Source organism: Fusarium poae, chromosome 1 (genome assembly GCF_019609905.1).
Source record: "Fusarium poae strain DAOMC 252244 chromosome 1, whole genome shotgun sequence".
Taxonomy (NCBI): Eukaryota; Fungi; Ascomycota; class Sordariomycetes; order Hypocreales; family Nectriaceae; genus Fusarium; species Fusarium poae.
The window spans coordinates 4,707,822-4,726,528 of record NC_058399.1 but is presented as its reverse complement, the minus strand read 5'-3'; the positions used below and the strand labels follow the sequence as shown (position 1 = coordinate 4,726,528).

The window sequence follows — 18,707 nt, the reverse complement described above, 5'->3', positions numbered from 1 at the left end:
TGTCGCTCGCTTTCGAGCTTGTAACGACAAGAAAGCGAAAAAAGAAAAAAAGAGGACCCTGCGAACCCCGTCAGCTTCAGGGCACCCCAGGTCGCGCCCCAGAGTCGTCAATAAACACTCGGACTCTATACGTCATTGGAATATCTTTCTCTCTTTAGCCCAGCGAAACAGAGTAAAACGCCTAAACGAAAGAAAGAAAAAGGTGAGACAGTTGGTGGCCAATAAAACACGGTACTTGTGTCTGGCATGGCCTAATCCAAGTCGCATTTCAGGTCAGCCTCTTGCCCTTTTTGCGTGTATTGTTTTTCTGGGTCAGTCACATCCACTCTCCATCGGGTTTGATGTGGGGGGGCCTGTTTGTGTTTAAACTGGGGGACGTGATGGTCATGGTCATGGTCATGGTCATGGTCGCTTAGGTTCGCTTTCTTCCGCGGCTTTTTGACAGTTTATCTCAGTCGGCGGTTCTTGTCCGCGATTTCCGTTCTCCAGCAAAACCAATAGCCACCTCACATTGGTCGGCTTCGGTTTTCGTTGGCGCCGTTGCCTCGGTGTGTCTACTGGTGAGTCCCCACGGACAACTCGCGGTGTACAGTCTTTTACCAGCCACTCTTTCGGTCAATCCCAACTGGGCCATCGACTACCGAAGACGGGGGGCTCGGTAAGTCCTTTTCTGGTCATGAACTTGTCAAGCTTGAGATATCTTGAATCGCTGATGGCGGGTCTGTCTGTTCTCCAGAAAGTCCCCTTCACCGCACTATTTGCCGCGCTCCGTTATGGCTGTTGCTGTTGCTGTTGCTGTTACTCCTACTGTTACTATCTCTCCTTGGACCTCCTGTTCATTCCAGGTTCAGCATCACAGCCAAAGCTTTCTCCTGCAGGGTTCTCCAAGAAGCGGTCACTGTATGGTGAAGCTCACTAACGTACCGTAAGCCTCATGTTCATGTGCATGTAGCAAGAGTCTATCGTTACTGAATTAATATCCGATGCCTACCTTGTTGTTTCAATATGCCGCCACTTTTGTTTATTTGACACATCCATTACCCTACATCTTAATACGATACTACTATATTGTATCCATGTACTGTGCATCTACAATTTCAGCGCAACGGGACACAGCCGGTATTACAAACGGGGATATCGGATTCAGCACTACAGTTTCTAATCCGCTGTTCCCACTAAACCGCCGACAAGCCAGTTCAGGTTCGATGTAACTTTCTGAAATATTTGCATCATGCGCCCTGCTTACCATGCGACTGACTAGCTGACTGTGTGTATGTTGTTTTGCTGTCATTACTGCCCTGTAGCTATGTGCTTCCAGAAGGACCTGGCCTGTCTCATCGCGTCGCATTGGATCGAACTCTACCCAATCCCCTTTCACGGTTGACGCCAAGTAACGAGGCATTTCTTGACTGCATATTCGTGCATCTTCCCCATCTTTGCCCGGTTCTGGGCGGATCCGGGGTTGCCCGGGAGGCGTTCAGTCTAGGAGGTTGGTGGACATTCTGAAATTTGTCTATGAAGAAAAACAGGACATGACAATTGGCCACTGATCCGATGAGGGAATTGACAACCATGAAACTGTACCAAGCAAATAGACTCGACCCAGACTCTTTCTGCTGCTGCACTGCTATATCGCTCAACCTGCTGGATGTTCCCGCCAGGCGCACCAAGAGTCCAGAGCCATCTAAACTAGGTAGTCATTCACTTGTTGACTCAATCAATGCATTGAGATTAGCCATTTACGGGTAATGCCAATGAGCTTATTATTAGACTGGCGCTGATTTCCTCCCGACCTACCTTAGTAGGTAGCATGCGGGATATTGGTGACGGGAGCTTAATATCAAATCTGGAAGTATCAACACCGTTCTATTGGCTGCACCTTTCATATTGTGAGCTGTCCTCTCCAGTTCCTTCCCCTAGCACAAAGTGCCTTCCATCCCGCGGGAGATAATCTGTGGCATTGGCTCTCATATCCTCTTCCACTCGCCTCACTCTTCTTCATACATACCTACCTCAGACATAATCCAACCGCGCTATCAACGATATTGCTTCGACCTTCACCCCATTCCCTTGGCAACAGTGCACGATTGCGGAGAAATCCTTCCTTGAACAGCCAAGCTTTCTGCTTAGTCGATTCAGGGACCTACGTACGGACATATGGAGCAATCGCGGTGCTACTCTGTACCTCAGCTACGGATACGCTGTGCTGGCCTGAAGTCCCAGCCTCCGCTCCAGCTTTATTCGTACACACGTACGGAAACTCACTCCGCCATAATAGTCTGGGGTACGACTCTTCATGAAAGCATGGACGTGCTACTCACTCCTTGACCCTGCACCGCTTTGTGTCTTGATCTGTCATATTTGACACATAGGAAAACAACAGACTCCTGAGCATCGACAGTAAATGCCAACGCCATACCATTGTCCCTTCAACTCCACTGACAGAACCCTTCCGAGTATAAGTTGGCCTATTTAATTAATACATGGGTAAATCGAAGCTGAGGAATAACGGAGGCCCAGCATGATACACATACGTCACTGCGCTGAGATACTTCGTAATTGCTTCGTCAAAGTCCCAATCTGTTCATGATGGCACATGTCGCTTCTCTGCATGTCTCACACATGTTTCTTGTCTTTGAGACCTTCAAAGAGTGGCTTCTTCTCCAAATCCAAATCCAAACCCCAACAACAACCCCAAATAAAATGCAGGGATTTCCTCCAGCCTGCATTAGAAGACCCGCTTGTACCGATCCAAGCGATTTGGCTTGCACAAGACCTTCGGCACTCATGGAACCGCTACTGTACCATTGGCTAGTCTCGAATGATATCCCACGCTGTCTGAGTGGCTTCACGATAAAGATTGCGTTTTGCTCTCAACTACACCGTGTAATGTCAGGATTCACATGATGACAAGACATATTCCCACGGAAGTTGCGGCTGCCGTGATCCATGAAAGCTGGGTATATTCTAGCATATGATAGCATAGACTGTTATCGAAGCCTCACCGGAGACGGCGACGTGGCTAGGTAGGACCGATAACTCTGGTCTGGTGGAAAACTGGCACGGTGCTCTCGCACCCATGCTCCACTATTTGGACGCTCGTTTCTGATATCCACTTCTTTTCCCTTCCACTAGTAGCAATAAACTTAGTTCACTTACTTAGTAGCCGCGACTGGCCGTGCCATGTCTCCAAGGTCCCAAGTTCCACGGAGTCGAGTATGTACCTCTTAGAAAGCCCAGGCAGGCCCTGTCATTGTCGGACATTACTTCCCTCAAAGCAGAGAAACACTAGGCGCCCCAAGCTAGGAGATAGAGGCTCCAGGCGCGGTTTTTCTTGGTTTCTTTTACGTGTCGCTTGGTTGGCTTCGCCAGCAACCCACCTGTTATCACTTGCGAGTGTCAAATTGCCTCGTCGTTGGCTTGCGCCAGCAAATGAGGCTCTCGCATGCATCGTCTTAGGAGCCAGCTCCCCATGGCAGTCCCCACGACTGCCCCCGTATACATCTGGTATTATCCTATCTATCCGTGCCGTCATTCCCGAATTGCACCTTCACCTACTTGATGCCTGTATAATCGCGAATCGGCGAATGCACTAGGCGTTTTGAATATGATGTCAGTGCTGTTCAGAGTCTGGGGCTCTGAAAGGAAATTAGACTGGAGAAGCTGTTCAACGGCTGGGGGACACAGCACTGGCATGTTATGTTACCTCAAGGTAGATTAGTAGTGCTACCACAGTACATCTGGCCTGAAACGAATCGGTCGGATATCCAACAATGGTGTGTCCGCCTTTGGTACAATCGGGAATGGCGCCCACGTTACAGTAATATCGAGAGGCATGTTAAAATTGCTGGTCCTGGTATGCTGTCTACCTCTCTCTCTCTCTTATGATCCTGAGACAAGCCAATGACCCTGTCAGCGCAAGAGACATCCACATATTTCATCAAGTCGCAGAGGAAATGTAGTATCGAAGCCCTGTCGCGACTTGAATAACACATCACTACGTGCCCCTTCTTCAGACCGTAACAGAGCATGGTTAATCAATACACATATACCTAGTCCTGTACAGTACAGCACAGTACAGTACGAGACAGACCGGGATCAGTCCGTTAGTGATCGACGATGGACGAGACTTTAGCGGTCAGCTTCCGATAGTACTCCGTACCTTTCTTTTAGATATCATATGTAAGAATATCTAATATGTGTCTGTCAAAAAGGAGGCTCCATTTCAGAAAAGCTCCACGAGTCTCCAAAGGTTGGCGCGATGTTCGATGGAGAAGAATCCATTCTCGCTGGCTTCATAGGACATTTGGCTAGCCTAGTTAAGAGCAGAAAATTGGAGCCTGCTATTCAACCGTGGATGCACGGATCCGAGTTTGCCAGAGGACCCTACATCCCATCCCATCCCAACAACAAATTCACTCATACAACCAATTCCAAACAATGTATGGATCAAAAGAGCAGGATATGATATCGCTCAAGTTGTAGCGGATGTCTGCGTACTACCACGCTGCATCCATGCTGAAACACCATCATAGCAGTTGCAAAGGCTAAGTTTGACTTGTGTGACCGACTGACTAGCAAGCAGTACCACGGAGCCGAAGACATACATAGATGGACGTGTGTAAAAGCCAAGCATATCGCCAAGCAAGTGTGTGGGTATCCTTGAAGCTGTCTTGACCGTCAGTCTTCAGGGCTTTCGTTGCGCCCGGGTCATGCTCAGTTCAATACCCGGCTTACAGAGTCGCAAGGCATCAGCTGCCCCCAACATCAGTGCATGTTTTTTATTATTATTATTATTATCTCGGTTTACCATCTTTGAGATGTTGCAGAATGCAGAATACCTGGTGCCCAGTCAATTCGGCCTCCCATCGCTCCGAGCATGCCAAGATTGCCAAAGTCAAGAGTGACCGGTTGATGAAACATATTTCCGGTCATTAAACGAACTATCGCAACCACGATGTCACCAAGATGTTTCGTTTCTGCTACTCTGCTACAAACATTGTGATACGGGCCAAGATGGGCGTGCGCATACGCATGGGGGAGAACAGAGAGAACAGAGAATATGCCTGCCTGTCTACCATGCGACGATACTCTTTTTGCGCTGCACGACGCTGCCTACACACATAGTGCAACTTTCCATATGATCGGAGGTCGTCATTGTTCATCATGAGTATGGCACGGATCGCTATAGTCTATCTTGTGAGCGTTGCGCAATACTTGCGCGGCCATGCGTGGTATTACGCGTGTTGTCTTGGCTTACCCGTCTGTTTTCTTTGTCTTGCTCGTTACATGTCTTGCTACAAGAAAGCTGTCGTCGCAGCAGATCTCTATCTGTCTATGCCTGTGTTCCGTCGCACAAAAGAGTGCCGGTGGTCATATTGAACTTGGATTGCTGATGTACCTGTATTTCCAGGACTAAATGCGCCTCAATGGCTGACGACGTGTCCCATCCAAACTTGGATTTCTCGAGACGATCTATATTCAATTATTTTATGATGAAGGTTTATTCGGATTCCGACTGCGATGGCGATTGCATGCGTTTGCGACGCATGTAAACGAACGTGCATTTTTTTTCTCCTATAGCCAAGACGATGCGTGGATCATCCGAGATACCAAGACGGCGACTACCGATTTTCCATAATATGACCATCAATCGTCTTGGCTGCTTGGCTGCTTGGCACGGCTATTTACTTCCAAGACTCTGGGCGCTTGGCTCATGATACTTCACATGATCTAGACTGACGGAAGAATTTGAGAATTTGCCCATGCCTCAAAGATACATGTGTATATGCATGTTGAGTCTGGGCGATCGCATTTCTCATTGTCTAGACCGTTATCAAATGGTGTTGCAATTGGACACGGCTAGTAGTAATAGGGTCCGTCATTCTTCAGCGCATTTGCTTTTTGAATTGTGCGCTGTACTTGCGCAAACTCCTCTTGCTATTATAGAACTACGCTATACAGTAACTAGTGTGTAGTAATTATGGATGACCTGCATGCACATTCAAGGGGCTGACCAGATTGTGGCTCCGTTAATTTCACAATTGTTTTCCGTATCGTGACCGCGATTGAAGGAAAATCGGCGGGTATGGAGTAAGATTACAGCGCGTGCCTTGGGCGTGGGTTTCCCTCCAACCAAGCTATAGCAGGACGGCATATCGTTCTGATTCCAGCTCGGAGTCTTTACTGTAAACTGATACGTTTTAATGGGCTCCTGATTGGTATGCAGCGGGATATTACGCTGGATCCAAACTGTGGATGAAGGGATCCGCATCACAATTAGTTCCTGCTTAAACGGCTTAGCCTGAAATGTACCTGCATTGAACAAGAGACAACAGACAAAAAGACTGACCGACATATCTTTCTAGTACTAATTTTAGGGTATCGAGATAATGTCCAGGTACGTCCATACGAATACAGGTGGCAGATTGCAACGGTAAGCTAACTTACCGACTATGATATCTGTCTTTTACTATAAGTCCAGTCAAGACAGGACCGCCTTGGATGCATGTGTTGTGGATCATGAATAGGTACTGTCTATTCCGTCTATCCTCCATCCCCTAGGGGCTATCACCTACGTGCATATATTGGTAATTTCGAGGTTGAAAAAAAAGGTACCCAGGTCAACAACTGAGTCACTTTACGTACCATGTCTTAAACGCCAATAGCATGAAGGCAATGAACCAGACCAAAGCTAAACTACATCTCCCGAATAACGACTACCACTACTACATCAGCCTCTGTAGGTATCCATATCAACATCCATACCTAACTTACCTACGGATACCTACCTAGTCAGGGGAAAAGAAGGCTCGCACTATACCCCAAACGACCCCCATGGGGGTTCGAGAACCTAGCGTAACCTTGTTGCGATGCGTTGGCCAAACCCGTGAGATAATAAGGTAATACCAATATGTATTGGATTACATCTCAATGGGAAATCTCTCGGTCAATTGCTAGTCAGGACCACCAGGTGCCATGACTCCCCTCAAATGGGATCTGGGGAGGAATTCCGTTGCCTGCCTGTCGATCCTTGTGTTGAAACAACCAGAGTAACAATGCCATGCATTGAAAGCGCGCTCAGCTCAACTACCGACGGTGGTGATGGTGGTGGTATTGTCGATCGTCGCTTTCATTCTATATGTCACTGGGTGGTGATTAGTTCAAGACTCGAACCGCCGTGAATGATCAATAGCCCATCTTGGCATGTCCCAGTTTGGTCATGGTTCGGAGAATCAGGAAAGGCTGGACTGTCTCTAGGTCTTATCACAAGAGGCGGTGCGACGATCTGTATCGTATTGATGTGATGCCAATAAGGTCAGCTGAGATTGGGAATGCAGGGAGATGAGAGCCCGTCCAAGAACTGATGAGATTAATGTCGTGGCTGATTTCTAGTTCGAGGTTGATGATTGTGATTGTTGCTGCAGGGTAGATAACTCGATGGGTTTGAGTTGTGTTAAAGCGGGTGGTATGGTGAATACATAATATATGCTTTAGTTGACCTGTCGAGGTAGAGTGTAGAGGGTGTAGCTATAGATGAATCGTTTACTTCAAAATCAGTTTCTGTAAACATGTCAATACTGTGGCTTGGTCGGATGCTCACAGGTAAGAAATTTGGCTAGGTGATATATGTTGCCAACTCAGCTCACGCCCACATAGGAAACTCATGTTGGTCAACAATATTCCATTGTATACCGAATTTATTGTTATATGTAGTTGTATAATGTACGTAACGAATTGAAACCACTCAGTTCATCTTATCGTCGCCAGCAGAGAATGCGCAGAGCCCAGAAAGATTATCACCACGTCCAGAACGAATCATACAACACTGTAGAAAGGCACAAGCGAACAACGTTTCTCACTGTATTCAATTGAAATGAAAGGGAAACACATGAGGTATTATAGCTAGATGTGCAAGCAATTAAGGGGAGCTCTATAACCTCCTCATCTTGTGCAGTGATCGAGTTCCCACAAGTCACCTCATCTCTTTATGGCCTCATTCTCAAGCTTATCAAGCCGGCAATCAACATCGAACTCGAATATGCATCGGCGGCAGGACAATATATAAAGAAACATATAAGGATATCCGACAAAGATAACAAGAAATAGGGGGAGCGGTTGAATTATGATCTGTCACGAGAAATTCGCCGCCCAGTCCACAACCAAGCCCAAAATACGTTACTTAGTCCTCGTTCCTTACCTCGCAACAGTCTATAGAAACACAAGCAGTTTATATTAGTCCTCCATTGAAACAAGGAGATTTCTAAGGAAGACATCCTTTGTACACACTCTGAACCGGCTCAGAGGCGAGTGCAATACCGGCTACCCTGGAGACGGACGTGAGAAAACCCAACGTGAACACAATGTCGTAGCCGTGCTCATGTAACTGATACAGGATACTATGATAAAATGAGAGCAAGCAGAAAGTAACTTAGTCATGTTCAACCTGTATAAGGCCTGCCTAGTTGAAAACTCCAACCCAAACCATCACTTGTGTGAACGAACACTACCGAACTGATTTTCCTTTCCTGTCGTCAAATCAACAGTTGGGGTGCTCTTGCCGAAGCTCAAGTTGACAAAGGCAGAGAGACAAAAGGAAGCGATTGAGTTTGCGCATTTAGTCAGGATAGATTGCAAAGTTGCATATCGGTTTATGGCAAACTCTGCCTAAGTTGTAGTTTATAAGGCATCACACGACAAAAGTATCTCCGTGCCCGTAAAGCCTTGGATTAGATTCATGACACTCGCTCTTTTAACAAGTGGCTAAGCATACAAGTGTCGAGCTTCAGTGACAAACATCAGATGAATTACTGGGATAAAAATATCTTCACCATTGGGAAACTATGTGAAACATCAAATAACTTTTCATTTGCGGAGCTGCCGAAGCTACGCAATCGTCTGACCCTCATTAACTAATAAAACACGTTTGATCAACACTGCGCCTATGCAAAGCCGGCTGGTTGCCTGCTCAATGCAATGCAATGCAAGAAACCGTACCGCAGAGTCAATCTCCTTGGACGGGAATTTTGGAAACAAATTGCCAACGCCATTATCCCCATGGACGAGAGCAAACATATAAACAAGTAATAAATCGAGAACCACCCTCCCATTTCCGTGCCCGGGGTATCATTTAACTAACTGCATATCCCTCCCACGAAACAGCGTTTTTAGTTGGTTGGGTCGGGGAATGAGAAGCCAGCAGGAAAGTTGGGCATGCCGTTGGGTAACGTGCCAATACCAAAGGGAAACGAAGAATTCAAGCCCTGTCCTTCTTGCGGAAGGTCACGGTGATCGTCTCGGCGATGGTGGCTACCGTTGTTGCTGCCGTTATCTCGGCTTCGGCGCCATCGAGAGAGGTCCTCGTCCCGGTTGCGAGTTGACTTGGGCCCGTTGCTACCACCCTTGTCTGTCTGCATGCGCCGGCTAATGGCCTTGGATGACACTCCTGCTCCGATCTCAATGTCGGGCTCCTCCACGGACAGACCACTCTCAATCGGTCGTCCACCGCTACCACCATAGGGCGCAGTCAACATCCATTTGCGATCGGCTTCCGTCAATTTGTGGATAGGGATAATGCTGACCCCCGTCGAATAGTCGCTGCAATCCCGAGGACCAAAGCCAACACCCCAGCGAGTCTGACAAAATTAGCCCATGTTACAATACAAGACAAAAAAGAGGCACTTACACGGAGAGGCACTTCCAAGTTACGGGAATCTTCAGTGCCTTGCTTAGCGGCGACAGCGTCCTGCCGGCTTAGCATCTTGACGAATGCATGTCGCTTGTCTTTATTTACGATGCACGTTTGCACAGTACCAAAACGACCAAAGATACCACGTAGTTCACTCTCAGAGCAACTAGTTTCTATGGTTAGTGTACTTCACATATTGCAGAATCGAGAAACACCTACGTGACACCGCCGACAAAAAGTGTTCGACTATAAACTTTGATGTGCCCGGATGGGAGGTTTGCATCGTACTCAACCCACTTCTCAGCTGGGCCTTGGTCGTGAAGGGGAGTTTCACTTCGGCCTCGGTGGCCGTGAGGGCTACGCTGGCGATAATCAGCTCCACGGCGATCATCCTGGCGGCCGCGGTTAGGAGAATCACGGCCGTAGTCTAGGCGATCACGTCCATTTCGAGGCGAGTCGCGAGCACCCCAGCCACGATCGGGGGATCGCGAGCGAGAGCGTCCATTATATCTAGGAGGAGACCTTGTATGGCCGTAACCTGGCATATGCGAATCGTCTGGCTTGCCTACAAGAGCACCCCATGCAGGCTGAGCAGGAACGGCAGGGTTCTGAGCATATGGCATAGATTGTTGAGCCGGGGGAGCGGCACCACCTACGGCAACGCCAGTCATGCTCTGGATCAGAGCAGGAATTTTATCAAATGGAACACCTTGGTCAGCCAGCGCCTTGATCAACATGATCTGCTGCTGGGCTTTTGGATCAAGGCCTAGACCAGGGGCTGCAGCAGCGGCTCCAGCCAAGGCCCCGTTGAGCGGGTTAGGAGGCGGGTTACTCGGATTGTTTATTGGCGAGCCTCCATATCCATTTTGGGCCGTCATATGCGGGATACCGTAGGGCATAGAAGGCATAGGAGGCATGCTTATAGGCTGAGATGCCGAGGGATACGATACGGGCGGCATAGCAGATGACACGGGCTGAGGTGTCCCAGAAGCAGGCATATTATACGGGGTTGTAGGAGCCGGCATAGGGGGGTTAGCCGGAGGAGCACTCGTGTTTTGACGAGCGATGTTAGCTAGAGCCTCGAGAATAGATGTACCACTAGCGGCCGGAGGAGCAGCGAGCGCTGAAGGAGCAGGAGTAGCAGAAGCGCTGCCTCGAGCTGAACCGAGAGCGTTTGCAGGTGGGCTACCAGGAGGTGTTGTCGACTCATCTATAATATCACATGTGTTAGACTACATGCTCATACCAGACAACGAAGCATTGTGTATGAGCGTAAAACGCCAAACAGGATGCTACTTTCGTGGAAAACGTACTTTGCGGTGGTGCATTGAGCTTTTCTTTGAAAGACTCGAGCATTGGTGTAGGGAATGTCTGACCCTTCTCCCAGATGTCAAGGAGTTTCTTAATCTTGTCCTACAGTGAACTATATGTGAGTTACGATCCAAAATAATAGCACGGGTCAAATATGTCAAGAAGCGAGACGGATTCCAGTAAGCGCGATTTGCAAGGTGCTCCACGATGCCTGGTATATGCACAGCACTCGCGAATTGCCAGCTACAAGGGTAATTGTCAAATATGCGTACCTTTTGCTCTTTGGGGGCGGATTGCAGAATGTCATTCATCAAAACAGGCATGAGTTCTGTCACTCGGTTGACGCCAGCGGCATAGGTTCCATCCGGAGCAGAGCTGTCTATTGCCTGCGCCTGCGCCTTGGCTTGCTCGAGCCATTTTCGGGTTACAGAGTCTACGACGTAGAGTACCCCCAACTTGTGTGTTCCAGGTGCCTTTTTGAAATGCGTAAAGATTTTCTGAATAAGAACTGATTCAGACTGCAAGGAGAAACAATTAGTATTCGATTTGATTGGCTTGGCAAGTAACCCAGCAAGTGCAACAATGCAATGGGTGCTTGGTGGAATCTTACCTGAATGTTGGAAACGCAAAGCGAAGTCAAACTGGTGATGCGAGATCCAGATACGCCTGGTGGTTTAAGGTTGAGCATGGCCTGAAGGCCAGCCTCTAAGTCCGCGACAGCGGAAGCCATAATGATTTGGATTGGATTGGATTGCTGTGACGCAGTATAGGGATGTTGTTTGCGGTAGACTGCAGTAGTCCACGAACTACGCGCGATGCCTCAAAATGCACTGAACTCCAGATAGGTCCGAGAGAGCGAAAATCCAGAAGTGGGCGTCACCACTTGCGATAAAATGCTTGCAGAACGAAAGAGGAGCAAAGCGAGATAGTAGAAGCAGAATATATCCCCCAACGTAAAATTTCTTTGCTGATGTTCAGGTACGAAGAAAAAGCTTAAGCGGGTCCTTTCTTAGGTGGGCGGGTAGAGATTTCTTTTTTTACGCAGTCGCGACCGGCGGAGAAGTAGTACGAGAGCAGCCCAACAGATAAGGTAGGTACGTAGGTTATCAGCTGAAGATCTGCGGCGCAAAATAATACAAGCGGAGGCAGACCTCAAGAGTACGATACGGTACGACTTGTGCGATAAAAAGCTCTTCTACTGTTTGTTTGTTTGCGTCAGAAGCGCGACGAGCGAGTCACAAGATTGTGCAGCAGCGAAAAGAGCCAAGCCAGACCTAATAGGCAGAGAGATAAGACTGTCCTGTCTTATCCTGTTGGTCAGAGCGGAATTTGTCAGTCTTGGGAGACAAAAAGTCGAGAAATAAATGAAAGAAAGCACTGAAACAATTTCTGGCCTAGCAGCACAGAGACGTCGTTGTTGTAGTTGTCGTCGTCGTCGTCGAGAGTTCACTCCGATGGGATGATATGATGAATGTCGCGACCGGAGGACGATGATGAGTGAATGGTGAAGTGGGAGGAGAAAAGCTGAGGCGAGTGACCGCAACAGGTGGGGCAGCCCTTTTAACACTTCCTTGCAGCTCCTGTTCCGCTGTTAGTTTATCCGGTGTCAGAGGAATCAAAGTCACGTGAAAATAGCCTGCTGAACATAGAGACTTCACTTCTCAAAAGACAGTCAGTGTTATTGGTTTGCTAACATTCTTCAAATTTCGAGTGCGTCTTTGTTTAGCTCTTACAATAGCCCCTACTCAAGGTGATAGCTGTTACCTTCCCTTGTCTGATGTATTATATCCGTGCTGAATCCGCATCAAGTTCTGTGTTAGTGTGTGATAGAGCCTTGACAAACAGAAACAAACATGGTCAAAGACCACTCTCAAATGGAAGGCAATCCCGCAATAGCTCGATTTCAAGTTCAGTTTACACATAATGTACGTAAAAAGTTAAAAGCACGAGCCTGGTCTAAACGCGGCTGCAATAAAGGAGTCTTTCTGGTATCAAATGCACCATGCACGTCGTAGGCGCCGGGACTTTGGAAGCGGTTGGTGAAACAGATAGCTAATTATTAATAATAGAATCCCAAGGGCCCACGGTACATGATTTTTAAAACACATGACAGAAACTGACAAGAAATGCCAAGCTACTTGATCCCCAAAAGACGGTATTACAAAGGAGATCATAAGTCAAGTAACCGATGTTGGGTGGTTCGCAACCAGCCGAGGTGACCGGGCGATCGGAAATACTGATTCGAGTTGAGTGCTTGAATGAAACAGGGCATAAACAAGACCTCACAGTCCAGGTGTGGAAATCATTTTCCTTCTCTCGAACTCATCGGTGGCTATCAAAAACTTTCGGATGATCAGTACGGTAAATGAAACCATCGGTTACCCGGTGGAATGGGAGCTTCGGGACTCCGAAGTTCTGCGGCGCTCAACTCGGAGGCCCGGCGATGGGGCACCATAGTTGCCGGGCGTCTTTGCTGAGAAGTTGGTTATGCTAACTTACTGACCGCTGAAATGAGACTAGACACGAATGAGTATAGGTAGTTCCCGAATATCCTCCATCACACCCTAGGTAATAGGCTCTATCTGGCCCTATCAGTTGCATCGAGTGTCAATGTTCAACAACCCATCTCAGGGTCTGACGTCAAATTTTGACAACTGCCAGCATGACCGAGGCCCCCCGAAGCATGAGCCAAAGAGAGGGATTCATTGGGATGCTATCCCCACTTGTTCGGTGGAGTCAAGCAATATTTCTACGGTGCATTATCATGAACGGGATAACCGGAAAACAAGCGAGTAAGCGAACAGCAGCGTAATAGCTCCGGAGTTGTCATGATGGACCTGGGCTCGACAGAAAATGTAAATAAACAATGGAAAACAGGAATAGAACCTTGCTGGATAGAGGTCGAATTGACATTTGCGCTAATTTGATTTAAGTTAGGTTCTGATACTCACTTGTAGACATCTATGGTATAGAGACACTGAATCTGGTGCCGAGATGCAGCCGTAAGCCATCTCTTTTGGTTTGGATCAGATCGAAGCTACGGGGAACCAGACCTGTAGATTGGTTGGGCCCCATCCTTTTTATTTCTTGTTCGGTCATTTGGGGGGAACAGGAGGGCTTGAACTTGAAGTGTATCGAATTGGAGGAGGTGGGCAGCGGGAGAGGAGGGACAAGGATTGGACTGAAATTTTGGGGCTCCTTAGGTTGGGGTGGCCCCGCGGTAGATGCTCCTCTTCAGCAGTAGCTCAGTAATTTTTCCTGGCCTGTGCAACCTCATCAAAAGAAGAGGACAGCATGGCAATGAATGGATCCATCCGATAGTACTCTTGTACCTTGGTAGGTACTAAGCTTTGTTGTACATGTGTATATAGTAGGTATCCAATGAGGTACTCCGAGTTGCTTTGGAGAGCCTGCACGTGATGGGTTTCGATAACAAAAACTTATTCTCAGCAAGCAATTGATGACGGAATGATAGCTGGGCACGTTAAAAAGAGGGTGCTGTGCTTTGCTGTAGCGAGCTCTGATGTGATGTAATGTGATCGAGACAACTAACCTTAGTACTGTATCATCGCTCAGATTAGTTTGCATTGCACTGAACCAAAAGTCAGCTCTCAAACACGCAGTGACCTAGGTCAGCTACCTAAGAAAAGTACTATGGTAGTCTGAAGCTGCCCCGCAGAGTTACACCATAGAAGCTATAGCTACTAGCTGTTGAAATGTCGCCTTTATGACAGAAGCCAAAGAAAAGAAAACAACAACGGTTGTCCCCAGAAACGACACAACGCCCCCTGACAAGTGAGGCACAGGCATACACAAAGAGAGAAAAAATGTGTTAGGCGACCCCTTGTAAATCCGTCAATGTAGAGGGAAAACTGGGCTATCTGCCCCATAAGTCCCGCTCCGCTTGATGCTTCATCCATCCATGACCCCCCGTACCCCCGGTCCCCGAAGTTCAGAATGAGACCTAGCCTGGGCCTGGACGGTTAAGGCAAAGAGGTAAAGGTACTCGCAGCCAAGGTAGAGCCAAGGTGAGAGGCAATGTCACAGTAAGGTAATTTTTGTGCATCCCTCAATCAAGTCCCGTTCTGAGGTGCCTGCCTGCGCCTTTTTTTGACCTATTGTCCTGTATTGGCTTACCTTGCCTGAACTTCTTCTTCTTCCCCATAACTTTTCTCCCCTCCACATCCTTCATATACCTCTCTCCTTCCCTCCGGCACACCCGCCTGTTTCTTGTCTCTTCGTCTGCATATCCATCCTCCCTTCACAATGGCTTCAGTCGCTCGTCTCAGCAACGCTGCCCTCCGGGCTTCCCTCCGCTCTTCTCCCATCAATGGCTCTGCCTTCAACGCCATTCGATGCTACTCCGCCAAGACCCAGGTACGTTTTGTTTAACCTCGGATAAAGTCGAGTCCCAAAATCCTGCTACCCACGAACGTCATGACAAGGGCAGCCAGGACACGATACAAGAACAACATGCTAACCATTGTCAACCTCATAGACCTTGAAGGAGCGATTCGCCGAGCTTTTGCCCGAGAAGATTGAGCAGGTCAAGGCCCTCCGAAAGTCAGTCGCATTCTTTCCTCTCGGTTCATTGTTGGCCGAAGCTTGGATCCACCCTGAGCCTCATGCCTACTTTGCGAATCGAGGGCAAACCTACAGTCAATTGAACTTAGACTAACGTTCTCGCAGGGAGCATGGTTCCAAGGTCGTTGACAAGGTCACTCTTGACCAGGTCTATGGTGGTGCTCGTGGTATTAAGGCCCTCGTTTGGGAGGGTTCCGTTCTCGACTCTGAGGAGGGTATCCGATTCCGTGGCAAGACCATCCCCGAGTGCCAGGAGCTTCTCCCCAAGGCTCCCGGTGGCAAGGAGCCTCTTCCTGAGGGTAAGTAGAACTTGTTAGCCGAGATGTGCGCTATCAATGCTAACGAGAATTGCGCAGGTCTCTTTTGGCTTCTCCTGACCGGTGAGGTCCCTACTGAGCAGCAGGTCCGCGACCTCTCCGCTGAGTGGGCTGCCCGCTCCGATCTCCCCAAGTTCGTCGAGGAGCTCATCGACCACTGCCCTACCGACCTCCACCCCATGGCTCAGTTCTCCCTAGCCGTTACTGCTCTCGAGCACACCTCCAGCTTCGCCAAGGCCTACGCCAAGGGTATCAACAAGAAGGAGTACTGGGGCTACACCTTTGAGGACTCCATGGACCTCATTGCTAAGCTCCCCAACATCGCTTCTCGCATCTATCAGAACGTCTTCAAGGGCGGAAAGGTCGCCCCCATCCAGAAGGACAAGGATTACTCCTTCAACTTCGCCAACCAGCTTGGCTTCGCCGACAACGCCGACTTCGTTGAGCTCATGCGTCTTTACCTGACCATCCACACTGACCACGAGGGTGGCAACGTCTCTGCCCACACCACTCACCTTGTTGGCTCTGCTCTCAGCTCCCCCTTCCTCTCTCTCGCCGCTGGTCTTAACGGTCTTGCCGGTCCCCTCCACGGTCTTGCTAACCAGGAGGTCCTCAACTGGCTCACCGAGTTCAAGAAGTCTGTCGGCGATGACCTTAGCGACAAGGCCATCACTGACTATCTCTGGTCTACCCTCAACGCCGGCCGTGTCGTCCCCGGTTACGGCCACGCTGTTCTCCGAAAGACTGACCCCCGTTACATGGCTCAGCGCACTTTTGCTCAAGAGAAGATGCCCAACGACCCCATGTTCAAGCTCGTCTCTCAGGTCTACAAGATCGCCCCTGGTGTCCTCACTGAGCACGGCAAGACCAAGAACCCGTACCCCAATGTTGACGCCCACTCCGGTGTCCTCCTCCAGTACTACGGTCTCACTGAGGCTAACTACTACACCGTCCTCTTCGGTGTCTCCCGTGCCATTGGTGTCCTTCCCCAGCTCATCATTGACCGCGCTCTCGGTGCCCCCATTGAGCGACCCAAGTCTTTCTCCACTGACAAGTGGGCTGAGCTCGTCAAGAAGCTGTAAAGGATTTAAAAGCAAAAGGGAAAAAGCAGGTGATGGAAGGGTTCTGTCCATTTCTTGGACAGAATGGATTGCCGAGTCAATGGCATTTGTACAACACAATGGGACTGTTTTAGTTTAGTAATGAGCAAGTCGTCGCTGGAGCGCCGATTGAAATGAAATGATTTGACAGTTAATCTGCAATATCTATCTTCTCTATGAATTCCTTGTCTGTGTTGGGTCTTACAATTGAGAATCTTGCAACTGTTAATTGGTCTCGTTGTCATCGTTGGTGGCCAACCTTTCCTCGAATCGCGATAGTTTGTTCTAAAGCCTCTTTGGATGGGGTTCGTTGACCCCATGAAAAAAGAAGAAGAAAAATCACTGTACCTGTCTCACTCTAGCATTCAATTCACCAGCAGGATATCCTTGGTCCTTATTGAACACCCAAGCATAAACTCTGTTTTGCTCTGCAATAGGACCCAAATCCTACATCACAGAATACGAGAAGAGTTGTCCACTCACAGGTAGGTCAAGTTACGTAGGTAAACTCTCGGTGAGAGATTACGCCGACAAAATCTCCATGCAGACAGGGACGCGAGCTCTCAACAGTTGAGTGGAGGAGGGGCGTTGAGAGCTCTTCCGATTTGGCGCCACAGGGGATAACTCGAATAGAAATGGAGGTGAGAGCTGCGATCTTCGGGGGGTGGCTGATATTGTCGAATGAGGAGCTAGAAGGATTCGGGTGAGGCTGGATGGAATTCTTTGTTGGAATTGCATGTTTTTAAGGTGTTGTTTGTGTGCTTCTTTAAAGGTTGGTAGTGAATGAAAGCTGTTGAGCTCGAAATGCGCTTGTAAATGTAAGCATTGTGACTGAACCTTGCTACTGCAGACGTAGAGAGAGTGGTGTGATAGCTGTAACAAATCTTTTGAGCAACAGAGTAAAAAACATGTTCGTTACACCCTAGATATATCCATAATCACAAGCAATTCTTCCTCTCCCGTCTTCTACTTCCGTCGGTCTTCTTTTTGCCGGTCATTGAACCCCAGGACATCCACCCCCGGATTTTGATTTTGATTTTAATTTCACATGAGTGATCCAGCCCAAAACCGATCTTATCTCGGTTTTACGAGCTGTCGGCTTGGAATAATGGTGCACAACAGGCGAAAAGTTCCGTACAGCGTCATTCAAGTTATATGTGAGACAAAGGTCAGCATTACAGATACATCAGCAATTGATTGTAATCATTGCTTCCATTGGCGTTTTCTCCCATGTATCAAGAATTGGTAGGTAGTGCGGTGTAAGCTGTACTGGCTTCCAGCGGTTGAATAACGTCGGCAGCCTTATAAACGTGCTGTCTAGTTATAGCTTTCCCTTCCCCTCGTCAGCACCGGAATGGCAGCCGAAACACATGCAAAACAATATGTGACTGACTATGTGCCTAAAACTTACTGAGAATAACTCAATTCTTGATTCGGGTCTTCTCGCGCATGCGCATGTCCATACCCATTTGAACCTCGGCCATTGACCTCCGCAAATCCATAGGTCCATCCCCATTGTTCGTACATATTTCCCTTCCGTTTATCGGGTACTTCTCCAGGTGGCTTCTCCCCCCTCCCCAAGCTTATTTTTCTCTGCTCAGCTTTTAGCTCAGCACTTTTCCCTGGCCATTCAACTATTTTTATTGGATCTGACTCAGCATCCATCGAATCTACAGTACGTACCCCCCCCACGCAGACCATCTTCCC

The 18,707-nt window shown here is 48.4% G+C and overlaps 2 protein-coding genes across 2 annotated transcripts; one reads left to right on the top strand and one right to left on the bottom strand.

The window, feature by feature from the left end:
* Positions 1 to 9,167: 9,167 nt before the first annotated feature.
* On the bottom strand, positions 9,168 to 11,729 carry FPOAC1_001530 (uncharacterized protein; the record flags this gene model as incomplete). The annotated part of the gene is made up of 6 exons (XM_044846132.1): positions 9,168 to 9,635; positions 9,686 to 9,854; positions 9,908 to 10,898; positions 11,002 to 11,101; positions 11,272 to 11,517; positions 11,610 to 11,729. 6 exons carry the CDS (start codon positions 11,727 to 11,729, stop codon positions 9,168 to 9,170), a joined length of 2,094 nt encoding a protein of 697 aa, XP_044712048.1.
* A 3,536-nt stretch (positions 11,730 to 15,265) lies between these two features.
* On the top strand, positions 15,266 to 16,982 carry CIT1 (citrate (Si)-synthase; the record flags this gene model as incomplete). The annotated part of the gene is made up of 4 exons (XM_044846131.1): positions 15,266 to 15,376; positions 15,498 to 15,562; positions 15,689 to 15,882; positions 15,940 to 16,982. 4 exons carry the CDS (start codon positions 15,266 to 15,268, stop codon positions 16,980 to 16,982), a joined length of 1,413 nt encoding a protein of 470 aa, XP_044712047.1.
* Positions 16,983 to 18,707: the final 1,725 nt, after the last annotated feature.